The 18,014-nt window shown below is 46.4% G+C and overlaps 1 protein-coding gene across 1 annotated transcript in view; it reads right to left on the reverse strand.

Moving 5' to 3' along the window:
- Positions 1-1,989: 1,989 nt before the first annotated feature.
- Positions 1,990-18,014, reverse strand: part of LOC144151401 (nose resistant to fluoxetine protein 6-like) — a 72,838-nt gene continuing 56,813 nt past the window's right edge. The window contains exons 11-15 of the mRNA XM_077682444.1: positions 11,857-11,979; positions 9,470-9,590; positions 8,723-8,909; positions 2,774-2,916; positions 1,990-2,605 (exon numbers count right to left, since the gene is read on the reverse strand). Of these exons, the coding sequence (XP_077538570.1) occupies positions 2,429-2,605; positions 2,774-2,916; positions 8,723-8,909; positions 9,470-9,590; positions 11,857-11,979 (751 nt within the window). The 3' untranslated portion in view covers positions 1,990-2,428. The remainder of the gene's footprint in view (positions 2,606-2,773; positions 2,917-8,722; positions 8,910-9,469; positions 9,591-11,856; positions 11,980-18,014) is intronic.

Raw genomic sequence — 18,014 nt, forward strand, 5'->3', positions numbered from 1 at the left:
AAGTTCAAAAACAGATAGAGTCTTCTTTAAACAAACATGTTTTGTGCTCAAAAGTCCTGTCGTACCCGCGCTGCTGACTTTTCGTCTACTTACCGGGGGTCCTCATTCCTTTGTTTCAAGGATGCATCGACGTAAGTTAAGGCTTGTTTAAACAAAGACGTTCTGGTCACTTAAGTCAAACTTGTATTGTCGAAAGAAGCAAACGATGACGCATGGTGACTACCTCTGCGCGACTAAACAAATATATACGTTTCACAGCGCGAGAGCGGCCCCCGACGGAATTTCTTATAATTTTTTTCTGCAGCGACCATACAGCTTGAACCACGAATTGCCAGTGGCTTTAAATACTCCGTGAAAGATGTAGTTTTTTCCTCACACAAATCTTTTCAGAACCACGGTTTTTAATGGGGACCGTGAACACTACGCTCAGTTGTGAAGGTATACAAGGCATCATGAGCAATTTTTGCTAGACTTACTGATGATAGGTTATCAGTGCTGAAGCGGAACATTCATTCCCTAGCACAGCCCCCCAGTAGCAATCTATCAAGTATTAATATAAGCCAGAATAGTCCTCGCCTAGGCAGAAAAAAAACAATGTCACCGCCATGAGCGGGTTTTTTCGGCGAAAAAAAGAAAAATCAAAATTAGAATGGAGGTGATAGGCATAAACCCGCACCAGTGAAAATACATCCCGCTTGTTGAAAAGCGAAGCTTCCGATGCTTCATTGATAGAGTCGACGTCTGAGTAAAACACACTGCAGGAAAGCCAACTTCAAACACACTGCTGTACAGCCAATTTTAAACAACAGGTTTCACAAAAGGTACATCAATCATACACCACATAACATAACAGTGGGATATCCTTGCACACTCAACTGACCTCTCGTAATACACGGAGTATAGTTTGGCAGTACACGCGGATAGCGACGATGATGATGATAATGGTGATGAGGATTAAATACATTCCTTAAGCAGGGTTGTTCCTTGGGTTTGGACTTAGGCAGTTTGGATTTTGGACTTTCGGAGAGGAAGGTTTTGGACTTTGGCTTCGGCTCAGGTTGCATGGGAACACGCTTTGGGCTGTAACACCTTTCTTTTTAGAAAGGAGCTTTGATATTTTTTTTTCATTGATAAGTTCGTAAAGATAAGTTGAACATATATCCCAGCTTATTTCAACACGCATTGCGCTGAGCTAATTCATGAAAGAAATGAACTAAAGAATAAACGAGGTTTCCTGGGTCAAGGTCACGACGGCCCAGGGGTGTTCCCTTTGACCTATTAATATACCGTATGTTTTAGTCGGTGATGGTCTGAGCATTAAAGCTGTGAAAATTTAGCACGCGTTCCAGGGATTTGGAGTGTTAAAACGAAGTCTGCATCATTGCACGGAGAAGGAAAATAATAGTTACAAATTACGTAGATAGGAAGTGCCCATACTTGCCACAGATCTCGACACATACACATATGCTCGTTCCCTATATAATGCCTGAGGCATCGATCCAAGGAACAGTCGACAGCAGTCAACCGGCCTTTCCAGTAATTCTGACCTTATAACTATTTATCTCTATCTTTTTGAAACACTTTAAACTTAGGAGGAAAACGACTTCTCTACATAGGTACTTTCCAACAGTTTTAGAAGGGCAAATATTACTGCAGTCCCTTAAAACTCCATTAGCAAAAATTCTTCCATTTTAGTTCTCAAACCTGTGGCATATTGGTTGCAAAAGGAACATTTCTTGACATTCGTCTGATCAAGTTTGCATTCCCCACCCATGACCCGACAATGGCCGCAAAGGCCATACTTCAGCATTATTGATCTTGGGTGCTACAATATGAAAATACAAGTAAGAATTACGCGCCGGTTAAAGTTGTGTGAGAAATACGGGACTGCCCCGAAAACAGCAAGCCTACCGACTATTATGTCTTTTAATTGAGTGTCGGGTGCAAGGCGAGAAACATAAGTACCCAATCAGACACACAACTCAGAGATTAAAACAAGGTTCACGTTTATTGGCAGATATGACCGCGCTAGTATTGTCATAAAAAGCCTGGTATAACAAAAACAAAATAAAGTAGTCGTGGACAGACAGCCGATGGGCACTGCCCTGAAGCAGCCGCTGGTAAGAGATGAGTGGCCTTGACATTTTGTCGGACACGATGGGGCTACCTGTCCCACAAACGTGTTGCCTAATCATTACACCACATCGAAATCACACCAAAAGACAACACTTAACCGTGGTAAACTTTACTATGTACAGTTGCAGACACTCGTTTCCTATAATGTGTGCCTGACACCTTTTCATCTTTGAGCAAAGCATTATGAGGCAAACCTTCATGCTACACCTCTAAACGATGTCGGTTCCTCCATACTTGTGTTTATCACCCATATGCTGTTGTGCATTGGTGATGAAAGTACCCATATCTTTGTCTAGAGCTCGGATTTCTCGACGCCGTTGGCGAGCTTCGTTCCGTTAGACGTTGGTTGCTCCTCTTTTCTTCGCTCGAACACGATCTTCTCAAGTTGGAATACGGGCGCTTCGATGAGTATGTGAAGCACGTAGGCAAACACCGTGCTCAAGCAGTACACGCCCAGCGCAGTGTTAAGCTGTGTCGAAGGGAAAAAAATAGCAGCTTGGTTAGATCGCTCAACAGCGGCTTTTCTACCTCAGTGGGTGATAAAGCAGCTGAGGGCTAGTGATCACAACGGGAAAAATGACAATGCTAAGAGGAGGGGTATAAAAAACCGGGCTATAAAGACCGTTTGGTTTCGTACCTGGTAAAATTGGTCGGCCATGATGTACGTCCTAAGACGAATCATGCGCACGCAATATACGAGGACATGAACCAGGTAGATGCTGTACGTCAGCCTGGACAGCGGTAGGAAGACGCTGTAGGAAAACAGCCCGTTGAGCCATCCTGCATCATGAGAAAAAGTGAGTGAGTGAGTGAGTGAGTGAGTGAGTGAGTGAGTGAGTGAGTGAGTGAGTGAGTGAGTGAGTGAGTGAGTGAGTGAGTGAGGAAGTGAGCGATTGAGTTAGGGAGGGTGAAGGGAGGGAGGGAGGGAGTGAATTAGTGAGTGAGTGAGTGAGTGAGTGAGTGAGTGAGTGAGTGAGTGAGTGAGTGAGTGAGTGAGTGAGTGAGTGAGTGAGTCAGTCAGTCAGTCAGTCAGTCAGTGATTAAGTGAGTGAGTGAGCACGTGAAAGGCAACATTGAGTAAGCACGCGTGTTAATTCGGTAGAATTAACTTGAAGTGCGGAAATACTAACACAGTGTACAATTAAAAAATATCAAAAAAGATTTTTTTTGTAAACAGAGAATTCTGAAAGGTAAAAGTACGTGAGTTTGAAATATGTTTAAAACCAGAATACTTCCGTGTCAGTGCGGGGCAATCACAGCACGAAAATGAATGCTAATCTGATTCCAGCAACATACAAATCAGTAATGACGCAGGCTGGAGGAAACAAAATAAGGAAACTCAGCAATTGTTTCAAGAAACAAGGCACCACACGCACAAAATTTGAGACTAACGTTTGAGACTAATCACACTCCGGAGATAGTATGGAGTCGGTGAAAATGTCGAAACTGGTTAACCAGAGTAAGGTAACTGACTTACGGGATTTCAGCATGGCGAAGATTCAAGGAAAAATGGAATAAAAATAGGTTTAAGCAAACAAAAAAACTTATTTGTTGCACTGAAGTCTGATTACTTGTTGGAAGCCGAAAGCCGGCCGGTACTTATTAAGAGCTTGTTTACTGCTACATTTGATTTCTATTTCCTTCTTTGCTTTAGTTTGTTTTTGTTGCCGAGCGAATTACTTCGAACGGCTTCTATTCTTCTACTCACGGGCCATTAGGTTCCGGTGTCACGCGGCAGGCGTTATTCTAGAACTTTTACATTCCCTATTCATAGTTTAGTTAATTCTGTGATGATGACGCATTGGCCCCTCAAAGGTCCCGATTCCTGGCCAACCCCCCAAATGGTATGCGCCACGACGAAGTGAACGACAAATTTTTTACGACCCTTTGCAACGTGCTCAGATAGCGCAGTCAATCAGGAAAAAAACAGATGGCGCAGTGGTAGAGCATCGGGCTGGTACTGGGAAATACGGGTTCAAATCCCATCACATCCCACTTTTTTCTTATTTACTCTTTACGGCAGCAGCCATTTTTCTGACCTAACAACAACAACAACAACAACAACAACTACAATAATAACAACAACGATGGTTTTTCGCAAAATGGTACGCATTTCGCCTTTAAAAGAATGGCAGACAGTTTGGTTGGGCCAAACATGAAACAGCGTCCGAAACCCTCATAAAATACTCGAATAACCCGTCACGGGTACGTGCGGCCTCAGATTTATTGTGGTCGACACTCCTAGCGATTGCGTTAGGAGTAATTGATTGATCGATTGTGTGATTCCTTGGTGCATTTCTCAGCCCGCACCGTGGACGTCACCGTCTGCTCCGTTGCAATGCGCGCTGCAGCGGTCTACATCCCTGCTTACAGAGTCGTCCGAAACACCACTGCGGGTATCTGTTAGGTTGTGGATATGAATGTATTTGCTAGGATAACAGCAGCAACTGTCGGGTATGCCAGGTAGCTTAAGGCTAAGGTTTCGCTGTGAGGTCTTACGATGTCAACCGGCACTCGCAACTTGGCTTACAGACAGTACAATTAGTACTGTTTCAAATGGGTACCGGTTAACGACGTTATACCTCCAAGCATGATGATAGGCCTAAAGATTTATGCTTAAATTTCCCGTCCGTCCATTTAATTAGGAATTACGCCGTGTCAAGCAACGTCACATTCATTGTACGCCCAGCTGAGGGTACCGGTCGATGACCTTAGACCTGGAAGCGTGAAGTTAGGGCCGTTGCATACCAGCGTCACATCCTTCCTCTGCTTCCCATCAACTTTTACGCAAGGGGGTCATAAAATGGGAAATGCGGGACGCTTCCTGAACTCGTCTTCATGATCGGGGCTTCATAAATGAGGCTTCATGACTGAAGCTTTGACTCGTTCGTGCAAAATCATCCGAGACATGGTAATAGGGCTTCGCACTACAAAACTTGCTTCTGTAAGACGCCGAAGGTACCTTTCACAGGACTAAAAGAGTCTTGTAACTCACAGCTTGCGAGCAATAATCGAGATAACTAGAAAAGTCTGCGCTCATCAAAGCAACGCTAGGTGTCCGACCATTTACACCTTCGCTAGTGTGCTCAGCTTCAGTACTCAGACTGCTAGAAAAACGGTTGTGTAGCACGGTAGTAAAAACTAAAAATTTTGGCTATGTGGTTGCGTGAATTGTGGGTAAAACAGTGCAGGGACAACTTCGAGAGAAAGAAACGGCGCTACAATGCGCTCAAATATACAGCAAGGAACGTTTCCGACGTGAAAATGCACATCGGACAGCTTAGACCCCGCAGAGACCGCCTGAGTGAGGCATCCGCCGTCGGTCGCGTCAGTTACGCTAACGCGAGGGCTGTTTTTGCAAATGCAATGTAACGTGACGTAACGAAGGCACGAACAACGCTACGGTGTGTTCCATTCAGCGGTATGCCATTGAATGCCATCCAGTAATAAGACACGTGGCATGTCCTGTCTGTGTGGCATGCTAGTGTGGAATTTATTAGATATACCGGGGCGGGCGGGACGTTAAAATTTCATTCCGTCGCACAACGGGCTCAACATGTCGGGCTTTCTTGTTCCAAGCAGAATTGTTCGTTGTTCAAGTAATTAAAGGAATTGAGCCACACTGGAGTGGCTCTAATTCCAGTTTTGGAGTCCTGGTAGTTTTCTTGATACGTTTTCCGGGCCTTGTTTCCTGCCTTTGATACTGTGTCACTGGCAACACCGTTTGCGTTCCCTCTGCTGAACGATGTCGATTTACCGCCTATTCATGAAGCTGTTTTGGAAATCCAGTCACCGTTCATAATGGCTGAATTCTTGGGGGCGATCGATCAAGCTGAGCAGCGGGCTGCTCCGGGTCCCGACGGCATTACTTACGAGGTGTACAAAATGTTGACGACCCAGCCCTCGTGACACTTCTGGACTCCGTAAATCACGTGTGCCTCTACGCTCAACTACCCGACTCCTGGCTCCGGGCGGCTATCACTCCGATCCCAAAGCCCGGTAAACCGCTAGATGATCTTACAAATGCGCGCCCAATCGCCTTGAGATCTACGCAAGGCAAACTGTTAGAGCGAATTTTCGCCACACGTCTTCAGTGGTGGCTGGACCTTTTCCAGTAGTACCACATGGCGCAAATCGGATTCAGGCCTCATCTTGGTCTTGGGGATGGCTTGAAAGACCTGAAACCTATGGTTTTAGTTGGTAGCCGCTCCAGCCATGTAAAGACCGTGCTCGCTACGGACAAAAGTAAGGCGTATAACAGCGTTAATCACGCGGCCATCTTACAGGTCCTTAGTCGTCTCCATGTCTCAGGCAAAGTCTATGATCTTGTTCTGCACTTCCTTCAACATCGCTTTTCTTCCACACGAATTAACGGTGGAAGTTTCGGCTCACTTACACCAGTCCGCGGCGGGCCACAAGGGTCTATTCTGTCTCCCCTATTTTCAACATCCTCTTGTTGATGCTAGCCTAGCGCACCTTGCCACTATTCAAGATCTGTATTTCTTTACTTTTGCGAATGACATTGCGGTATGGAAAGTCCACCCAGACCTGTCACGACGAGCCCAGTGCCTCCAGTAGGCGTTAACCGATTGCCAGAAGTAGTGTGAGTAGGTGGACCCCACCATCTCTCAAGAGGAGGCTCGTATGCTTCCTGTCGCCAACGCTGCCGTGTGCTTGCAGTATCTACGATCGCACTGCAGCTGAATGGGAACGCCATTCCCATTATTGGCCACCTACTGGTTCTGGGATTCGAAATATTGGTGTCAGGGTCAGCAGCTGTAGTGGATCCCATCTGCTCGACGGAAAGCCGGACAAATGCTCCGCCTTGTTCGCCGCATCTCTCAGAAGTCTGGCGGGGTTGATGGACGATTGCCTGTCTTTTAGTGCGCTCCGTACTACGGCCAAGGCTTGTATACCAGCCGCAGTTCCATCACATGACGCAAGCGGACTGGGATCGGCTTGAGACGATCAACAGGGCCTCTATGCCTACAATTACTGGCCTCCCTCCCAATACCACAGCTACAAGCAGACACTCAGTAAACATGGTAGATGAAATCATTCATCATCGTCGTTCCCCACGCGTGGTGAAACAAGGCAGCAGCTCTCGCCACGTATATGTGCAAGCCGCCTGACACGATGCCAGCCTTTTCTGTCGCCTTTTCTACGGACAACAATCCTCTGACTAAACTACATGTTCGTGCTTTCATCAGCCCCCGGACGCAGTCCTTCATGACTGTGCGCCTGCGACGCAACCGCGGGTTGTCCAGAGAATCAATTCTCTAAAACGAGAACCCGTCGTTATGAAGCGACGCGATAGCGCCATGGAAAGGCATGAGTTTTGGGGCGGGGGCACCGCTTTGAGGTGTTGAAGAAGGACGCTAAAAGGCCAGAAAAGCATAGTGACAAGGGCACAAAACGACGGGCACTGCACCCCGTCGTTTTGATTGCGACTTTGCTGCCCTTGCTACTTTGCTCCTCTGGGCTATTCTCGTCCATCTTCAACCCTTCACAGCGGCGCCCCCGCCCCAGAACTCATGCATTTCCAAGGCGCTACTGCGTCGCTTCAAAACGACGCCTCTTTTTTGGAGAATTGGGCGCCAGGCTTTCGTCGACGCCGGGGCACACGACCCCTTAGTAACCACAGCCTTGACGTGTCCCTCCCACCCTGCCTTAAACCAGTGCTGCGCTTACGAGACCCTCCATCCTGTACCTAGTCTGTTGGCAAAACTTACTGCCATTCGAAATGGTCTCCAGGCGCTTGCAGCGACAGTGATTAGTAGGGTGCAGCTTGACATTTTCACTCACTCAATGACAGCGATTCATGATTTTCGTCGCGTCGAGCATTTAGCCAGCCTGGCTGCATGTATTCACGTCCTTGTGGACACTTACCCATGCCCTGTCCATGTTATGTGGATCCTCCGCGACATGATTCCTGCCGACAAAGCGGCGAATCACGCCTTCTACCGTAGAGACCTCTCCCACGGCCACTACCACTTCTACCAGTGTCCACCATAGAAGAACTGCTACCGGAAAACTAGAATCTCCACTGCGCGACGCGTGCTCTACTTCTAACGCGGGAAACTGACCTCACCAGTGCGCTCACTGGCTGGCAGGAGGTCCTGCTGCGGAGGCTTCGAGTTGGGGTGGCGTTATCCCCAGTACTGATCTACGCTTGGCCTGCTAGCTATCACGCGGCGTTTGCGTGTACCGGTCCCTTTTGTACGGTTCCTGCGTCAGAGGCTGATGATAAACTCTTGTTTTGGACCTACCCAGCACTTAGACGCGCAAGTATGCAACACCTTCTAAACACATGGCTCCATCGTGGGTGACTCTCACATATTAATGGTTGGATAAGAGGGCCCTAACACCGGTCTCTTCTCGCATTTTTGCGTGAAACGGGTTCATTTCTCTCTTTTGAAGACCTTGTGTTACGTCGCAGGGCAATCTCTCTCCCAAAAAATCTGCCTATTGCTTACATTCTCAAGATAAAGGAGGGCATTACTCTTTATTGACCATAGTAATCGCCCTAATCTCTCAGGCAATCTATTATACCGTTGTGCAACAACTTTCAGCGCCTTGTACCCACCTCCTCGACTTGTGGCGCACGCGTAGCACGGCCAGCAGAGTCCCAACGACCAGATGACCCTGTGGAAGCCACCGTATATGGCGTTTGTCACGTCGTCGGGTAACTCTCCCATGTTCCAGGGCATTGGGAGGAACATCACTGTGCACATCAGAAGCAGCGACAGGGTCCACAGGAACGCCTGCAGCATCTGAAATCAATCGAGGCGAGTAAGTAGCCTGCTGCTACTGCATTCTGTAGATTACGGTATCTTACTATCTGTCTGTCTGTCTGTCTGTCTGTCTGTCTGTCTGTCTGTCTGTCTGTCTGTCTGTCTGTCTGTCTGTCTGTCTGTCTGTCTGTCTGTCTGTCTGTCTGTCTGTCTGTCTGTCTGTCTGTCTGTCTGTCTGTCTGTCTGTTTCGGGTTAATATGGCAACTACCAACGTTAATATCGGAACGGCAAACAAGAACGGTTCCACGATTTATAACTCAAAAGGCGGAGTAGGCTATAAGTGGCATATATTTGCATATAAGCGGCTGCATGGTTTGGTTAATAAGGTGCATTGTGGTGAATCTAAACTATTGGATTGTCTTTGAGTGATGGCAACAGCTAACACCATATAGGCTGTTTCCGCTCCACCCCCACGCCCTGTTTTTTGTCTTGGCAATAAAACTGACCCCCCCCCCCCCCCACCACCAAAGTGCCTGCTGTAACGCACGCAGTAGACTGATGCAGTCGTCAGCAATCAGCAGTGCATGAAGTGACGTACCAGGTGAACGTGCTTGCTTCTATGCTGTATAGCAGCGTAACCGCAGGCAATTCCAATGACATAGGTGGCAACGTGAGTGAAGGGGCGGCAGTAGATAAGGAAGAGAGTCTTCGTTACTCTCCTGGAAAGAAGAAAATGAGAAACACCCAATCATTTACACTCATAATGGCGTGGCTCCTCGGGTCTGATTTACAAGTTGCTTCGAGGTCTGTATAGGAAAGGAGTGCGGCTACAGAACCCTCGGTTAAGGGAAATTGCACGCCCTTTCAAAAAAGCATAGTAGATGGTCTGGTAGCGGGAAATTAAGCGCAAGTTTCGTAACTGTCAGCCCGTTCACTGACCAGTAGTTTAGTAAGACTGTACTATCGGTTTAAAATGCAGTCAAAGAAAAAAAATCATTTGGGTTATAGAAAGTGGGCAGAGGGATGTCGTTGTGCCGCAAAAAAAAAATAGGAGAAAATGTAGACAGGATTTTTTCTTGAAAAATGATTAACTTTTAAACAACAGTTTCTTTATGGCGAAATATACGAGAATCCTATTTTTCAACCTGTTTTTTATTGTTCCTCATGTTGCCTTTTCTGTGGCTGTCGGTATCGGGGAGTCGTCATTCTGTAACAGTCAATGACAGCAAATCTGCCATGATGTTTGGTACATCAAGCTGCATGCTTTCAATATCTCTGAGCATTAGTGTGGTGTTCAAGAACCAGAATACCTTGTTTCCATTTGTCTACTTCAATTCTTTAGACGGGAGCATGCGCTTGATATGTTTATCATAGGCGTTTCAGGCGGAGCTCATTTTTTCTAACTACTTATTAAGCTTCGAGCTGAGGGCAGTAAAAGAAAGTGGGAAACTTTTTATGCTCTTTTCGGCTACGACTGCACTCTGAGGCAATACCGCGGTTCTGCTTCACCGCAATGCGTTAAAGCGACCAGTTCGTGCCGTTCAGAAAGGGAATTCGGCGAACGTTAGCAACGGGCATATCATTTGGCTCAATAATTCAGTGCCATTACACTCTGCGAAGAAAAATAGCCATCGAAGCTGGGGTGCTCAATGTTGAAATGTCTTAGCGGCTAATTGTCACATAATTTGTTTCCGGATATTCCCGGTAAAACAATAGTTACAGCCGTACACTGTAACCATACTCCCCTTGTTGATGGCCATGTATTCACAGCAGACAGTTTTGTGAAACGTTCACAACTTCGCTGTGAACAACGTCAAGGAAGGGAAACTCGGCGAGACGGTAGAATCGTCTTAGCGGCTAATTTTCATACAATTTGTTTCGGGATAGTTCCGGCAATAGAAGAGTTAGAGCCGTTTTCTGAAGTCATACTCCCTCCGTAGATGGCCATGCTTCACTGTGCAATCCCCAGCGTGGAAAAGCCAGCTGACAAAGACAAAGTTGCACCAATCCCCTTAAAGTCGGCTTCACCTCAAAACCCAAATGCACTGTTGGGACGACATGTTTTCGTGGGCCATATAAGCCATCTTGTATCAAAATACAGCGGTCCTATGACCTTTTTTGTATTTCTTATGAATTTTTTCATAGGCTGAAGGTGTGGCGCAGTTCCAAGATGCCGGGGATTTGAGGGGGGGCAGAGAGGCGGCGCTCCGCTCGCGTGGGATTCTTGTCTACGTCGCTCTGTTGATCATCTACTGGATCCTAGCCATAGACAGCTTCCCTGTAAAAAATCTGCAGAAATTGGGGGAATTGTCTACAAATGTGTAGCATTTATATGCCACTTGGGTTGAGTGCGAGTTCCTTGCAGCCAATTTTTTTTTTATATCCTGTCTGACCAATTGTATCCATTTACGCTATTATAACGATTACACGGGTTACTAGCGCCAAATCTTCATTATTGTGGAAATGCAGGGTGCTACACGGTACACTATTTTCCGTATTTTTGTCCATTTTGTCCGTACTTTTGTCCATTTCGTCCATTTCAAAATTCTGTTCGACTAATGATCTCGATTTACGCTATTATAACGATTACAGGTGGAACTTTCGCGATATCTGCATTATTGTGGAAATGCAGGGCGTTATATGGTTCGCCATTTTCCGTATTTTTTTATTATACACTTCCAGCCCACATTAAAGAGTTCTCTCTCTCTCTCTCTCTCTCTCTCTCTCTCTCTCTCTCTCTCTCTCTCTCTCTCTCTCTCTCTCTCTCTCTCTCTCTCTCTCTCTCATTATACAATTCATTATATACTTCACAACATCATAACTTCGAAACCGCATCATACACTGAAATGGCATCATTGAAACCGCATCATGCACTTATACACGGCATGCTTCGCCCCTCCCCAGATTTCACGTTAGTGGAAATGCTACCAGTCCAGTAGGAGCGAATATCAATGCAACCTTTATGCTCACAGTAGCGCCACCTACCTCATGTCGTTCGTTCCAGATGTCAACCCGTAAAACAGGTCCCACGAATAGATCTGGAAGCAGGTGAAGATGCAGAAGGCCACGGCCAGCACGGCCCCTACCAAGTGAGATGCTTTCGGGTATCTGGTTCGGGACACAAGACGCGTATACAAGAATCAACCACAGGTATACTACGGATGATTTCACATCGAATAATTCTTTACAATTTTTTCTTGAGTTTCAAAAAAACCCTCGCCTTGCTCAACAACGTATCAAACAGAACGACGCCACGACGCCACCCGCAAAGGTGGTGAAATGTCTTATGTTATGTTTTGAACGTCATTATTAAAGCCAGTGTTTTTTGACACTCAAGAATAATGTCCCCTGGGCTTTGCAACATCTTCTCACATTTTTTTTGTGCTACGATAATAAAATTCCTACTTTCACAACAGAATCAACAAACGCACAACTACCGCCATACCTTCCAAGGCATTCTTGACTGTTGGCTTTCCTATCTATATTCATTTAAGGAACCCCTCCTCCCCAATTATAAAAAGTCATAAGCATTGCTATTACCTCGGTTCTAGTCTCGGTTCTTGCTGCCACAGGCAGCATGCGAAAGTTCACAGCCAGTCAACCGCTCCGAGCAGGGCGTATATGCTTGAGTATACGGGGGTTAAAACCGGCCACCGGCCGCGGGGGTTAAAAGCAGGTCCCCGTCACCGCGAAGCTATCAAAGTGGCGCTAGTTGTCGAAGCGGGGCTATAGGATACACTTATACACAAATAGGCAAAAAATGGCGGCTGTTTATCCTCTCCTGTAGCTCAGTTGGTGGAGTATCGTATGGGTTATCCGAATGTGGTGTGTTCGTCCGCAATCTCACCCCATTTTCTTTGGAAACTTTCCCTTCCATTTACTTTTTGTCGTTATAACAAAATAGCTCGGGGAGTGAGAGTTCGTTCTTTATGCCCGAAATTCGGTATAACGGTAGGCACCTAAGTTGCTAGATGTAGAACGGCAGAGGAACCGAGCACGCAGCACGCCGGCACTTACATGCGCAACGGAACGGAAATAAATAACACTATTTCAAGGTCTGCGCTACAGTATAAATAAATACCGTATTATGCTGTATATAACCCGCGCCTATATATACTCGGCGCCCCTGTGTTGTGCAGACCGAATCAAATAAAAAAAAATACCCGGCATATTCCCCTATAATCGGTTATATGTTGTGCTACCTTTCAGTCAAGGGCAAGTTTTCGAAGATGATTTCACTTTGCACGCTAGCTTCGACACCTTTTTTGGCGAAGTGGTTAACCAATTTCTTTTGTTATTACCGATACGGCTTTGTTATAAAGAGCACAAGTTCCACTACAAATCAGCACGACCAACGAAATTTAAAATTTCTTCCGTTATAATTGCTGGTTCGCTATATCAGTTCTTGTTATAAAGAGGTTCGACTGCATATGTACATTCGAACATTTGACGTTCCATGCTATTTACCGGTACTGGTTCTAGGGTCTACGTGTTTTCTCGCTTCTCACTGTATGGAATTCTTTGGTGGCATTTAAAAAATTCGGCGAAAGGTACCGGAGATGGCGCGTACTTTTTGTTTAGTCTTCCACGAAAATACCACTACCATAGCGCCTGAAGGCCATGGTCGTTTTTATCTTCGCTGCCAAGTCGCTCTGTGTGTTAAACCTCTGGCAGGAAAGATTGCGTCACACGTTACGAATTTTTGTTTGCGCAAAGGGCCCTCTGTTTTACTTCGGAAGAAGCCACCTTTTACACCATTTCCCAAAGGTGCCGAAATAATTCAGTGCCGCGAGCTGGGAGGAAATTTGCTGCGGCTGTCGCTACGCAGGAGCGGCCACTTAAAAATTTTTAATTGCCAAATGAAATATCGTTTAGGCCGCAACTAAATAAAAAAGGGTGAACAGGCAAAACACAGTGCATGTCTTGTTTTTATTAGTAACAATAAATAGTAGGTATTAGTTTGGTGTAAGATAATCACGAAAGGACATTACATACATGCCTCACCGTTGCAAAGAAGCCAACTCGTTCCCAACCGGCCTCACAGACAAGAGTTATGATTCTAATAGACTTGTGGATCATACGGCCGAAGTCTCAAGAAAATAGAGACGATAAGGTCCCGTTACAGTTTCTCACGTTGGGACATCTTTCTGTATATACGACACGTGTTTACTTTTCAGAAACACGTAAAATTGATGGATGGATAAAAATTATTGGAAAAAAAGTAAGTATGCTTTCTTTCAATTCCGCGATTATCGATTTCGATATGGAAAAGTAAGTTCAGTAACGAATTGCGTAGGAGAGGCCCGGACCACCCATTTCATGAAGCCTGTAATGTCATCCTAACAGGTCAACCATTCTGTAATATTTTGCGCAGTTTTTCCACCTCAGCCACTTTTACTCGCTTCTCTTGTCGTCTGCTCCGTCTGCTCCCATCAACCATTTTCTATCGGCTGTGCCTCACCATGAACTATACGGCCTCGGTGGTCCGGCTTTCGCCGCCCTTGCTACGACGCTGTTGATTTAAGCCTACATATGGCCGTCAAAAGCCGCACGGCTTCCACCACATTTGTCGCAACGCACAAGATGGCTGGGGACCTCTACTAAGCTCTTCCTTTATCGCTGAGTGAGTTAATCGGCGTCACCGGTTCACCTTCTTTTATTTAGGAATGGGCCTCCTCGTCAGTATCGGATCACAGAGCCGAAAGTGACGCCGTGTACAGCTTGTGCCTGGCAGCAGACAACATCAAGGCGATAGGGATGCCCGTGGAAGTGGTAATTAAAAGAAAGTGGCAAGTGAGCATTGAAACAGAGAGTTGAATTTTGTTTCGAAAGCAGAGAAAAAAAAACAGCCACTGAAATAAAAATTGCGTACGTTTTTCAGTTCAACACTTAACCGTTCACTTGCATTTTGATCCACGTTACTCGATCGACTGACGATACAAACGCTAATTTCAACCCCAAAAAAACTATGTTTTAACGCCCGTCTTTATTTTTATCATCCGTGGCAAGTGTGTTTATGTCTTTATTGCGAGGCATTGGATGGATTCGTGGCAATTTTGACTCAACGCCTGCGCTCCAGCCAGCCCTGTGCCAGCCCTGTGTCCGAGATAAGGATACTGCACGACCGTGCTGCCCAAGCCGCTCATGGCATTGCCTTACAGTGGCTTCCCAATCACTGCGGCAATGTAGGCAACAACAGTGCGGACGCTGCGGCCCGTTTGGCACACCAAAAAATGGAGACCACATTTATTCCGTTATCCAGGACGGACTCAGCAGGGACTCTCCGCAAACTGGCCCGGATGATCACACTATCCATATTGACTGCCCATGAATTGACTAGCGTACGTATTAATGCTCTTGAACCGCATATTCAGCGTCCTCTTCCATTAGGCCTCCCATATTTGGACGCAACTGTTCTTTGTCGTCTCTGGCTGGTGGTCGCATTAATAAATGCTTACTGCCATTCGATCGGAATGGCAGCCAGTGGAGTGTGGAAAGTCTGTGATAAACCGGTGACCACACGGCATATTCTATGCGAGTGTCCACGTTTTTCTTCGGAAAGAAGGCAGCTCTCTTCAACTCTATGGAAGCTAGATTATGGGCAGCCGTTCCCTGAGGAGAAAATCCTGAGTCACTAGCCTTCCCCGTCATCTACGCGAGGAGGTCACAAAAGCACTCCTGTGCTTCCTAAAAACAAAGGACTTGTACAAAATACTGTAGCACAAAAGACTCTACAATCTAAGACGCTCACTAAACTCTATCGTCTATAGTGTCCTAATGCTGGGCACACGTCTTTACGCGGTATCCTTACCTTTCCCCTTTTTTCTGTTTTCTCTTTTTTTCCCGTTTCCCATGCGTGGCATAGAAAAGTAGACCATAGCGTGGACAACATTCCTGCCCTACTCCTACCTCTATTCCTCCCTTCCTTTCAAAGTATCAAAGCACATGGCATTTCGCCTGGCCTTTACGTGCATACGTTGCCGACAGGTTGCGTAAAAAACATGGCTGATTCATGAAGCAAAGAAAGGGGGCTTAGAGCCACCGATCAAAAGCGCTTCCACTCAGAACGGGAAATTCCCAGAAAAATTGTAAACATAAGCGATGTCACAGCACCCAAGTCCAACATGACATCACTGCATTGTGGTAACTCACAGCGCAGACCACAACCCACATTTTCTCACCAGCAGTTCCAAACTGCGTCAAAGTCTGTCGTCTGCGAGAGATATATCGCAGCAGGCAAGCACATGCGTGCACCTGCTGTGCCGGTTGCTTCAAAAATTCTGTTATATACCCCTGTTCATCTCTGAGCTTATTTTTGCGTTCGTGAATTTATTTCAATCTGTACAAAGGGCACATGGTACGGACAGGGGTAATATAGAGTCATCGCAATCGATCGCTCCTGCGTGATTGTTGTTAAAGCGCTGTGTTTTCACCCATAAAAGCACGTAAGCGCAAGGAAAGGCCGGGAGATGGGTATACGTTATGCGGTTTGATAAAAAATGTTTAATTTGAATCGAAACGTTGCTCGAGCCTCGTTATGTTTGTTTACTTAGACACAGCAGGCACTGGGCTGAAGCTGAACTACGGGGAGTGCGTTTGCAAAGGTTGGGATGAGAGCATACTCATGAACGCTTCAAGGTGAGATCACCAAGGTCCTTTTGTTCGGAGTTATGTCCTCTGTGTGCAAAGCTCTTACGTGACAGCGCGTTAGCTTTCCACAGGGAAAGTGTCGACTTTCAGAGAGTTAACAAACGCGAAGAAAATGAGTTTAAAATACAAAAGACAACTTTAAAGCTAACTACCAACTAATTTGGTTATACACCAGCCACGGTGGCACAGTGGCTAAGGCGTTGTGATGCTCAGCCCAAGGACGTGTGTTTGATTAAACTGTGAATTCTATTCCGGCTGTGCAAGGACGTGCATTCGAATGTTGTCCATTTTAGGTTATAGGGTACTTGTCGTTTTGCGCAAATTGATATAATGACTTTTGTTGTGTTAGAAAGGCCTACGTGATCGCACATCGGGCGCGGGAAAAGTGCATGTCTCTGCAAGCCAGCAACAAAAAAAGAACATGTTCTAAACCGACTAATTACGCTACTCCGAGGGGTCGGCAAGCCATGGCTGTGTATGTTACGGAAACAAAGCGCTCTGCTGGAGAGACGTAGAAATAATTGCTGAATTATCCCGCCGTGTATTTCTGCTCACATCGCCCCGGTACTTCATTAGTACGAAATAAAGTTTTTTTTTTCTCATGAATTAATCAAATGACTCGAGGTAACCGGAACAACGGTGTTTCGCGTGCCCCTTAATCAACGCAGCGACCTCGAGAGCGAATAAAAAAGAGAAGTCGTAAGGCCAAACAGGTGTGCACGTGCGCTCATTGATAATGCGGACTCGCAACAAGGTCGAGCGTCAATGCCGCGTTTACGTACCCGTTCTCTGAAAGTGCTGTTAAAAAACCCCAGCAGTGGATACGCAGCCCTAATCAGCTACACAGATAGGCAGCGGAAGCTCCATCGCCGACCGGTTTCTCCGCTCACTTTTCCGCGCGTATTAATCCCGAGTGGCTTATTCCCCTGGGAGGATTTCCGCGGCCTATTATCGGGACTGGACTGGACTGCACTAGAAAAGACTTTATTGAAACAATTCCTGCAGTAGGCAGGAGCCGGGTTACGGCTCCGCCTCGACGTGGCCTGGCGTCGCGCCTTGTTCGAGTGGCAGGCTATCGGGAAGTGGCAGGCTAAAGATTTGTCTTGGGCAGAGGGCAGACTTCTTCTTCTTTCAATAAACCTTCTTCGATCTCCAAATTTCTCTCTCTCTCTCTCTCTCTCTCTCTCTCTCTCTCTCTCTCTCTCTCTCTCTCTCTCTCTCTCTCTCTCTCTCTCTCCTTGGCCTATACGCGCCGTGAGGCTTTCGAACATAACCAACCATTACGTACGATACGCCCCTCGAAAACACGTCACATTACTCGTATCTGCAGGGCGTTTTTTTTTTCGCTTTCTTCCGAAGCCCTAGCTGTGACCTCGCCGCGACCATGTGTCAGCGGGGGGGCTTAGCTTTTCCGGCGTCACTAACACGCTTTGTCACTTCCGTTTCCTTGACAGTGGTTATGTATTTGGTAAGAATATCCGCCCCGTTTTGTG

This window comes from Haemaphysalis longicornis, unplaced genomic scaffold (genome assembly GCF_048455015.1).
Source record: "Haemaphysalis longicornis isolate Haplotype H1 unplaced genomic scaffold, Haemaphysalis longicornis Haplotype H1 scaffold_1, whole genome shotgun sequence".
Lineage (NCBI taxonomy): Eukaryota > Metazoa > Arthropoda > Arachnida > Ixodida > Ixodidae > Haemaphysalis > Haemaphysalis longicornis.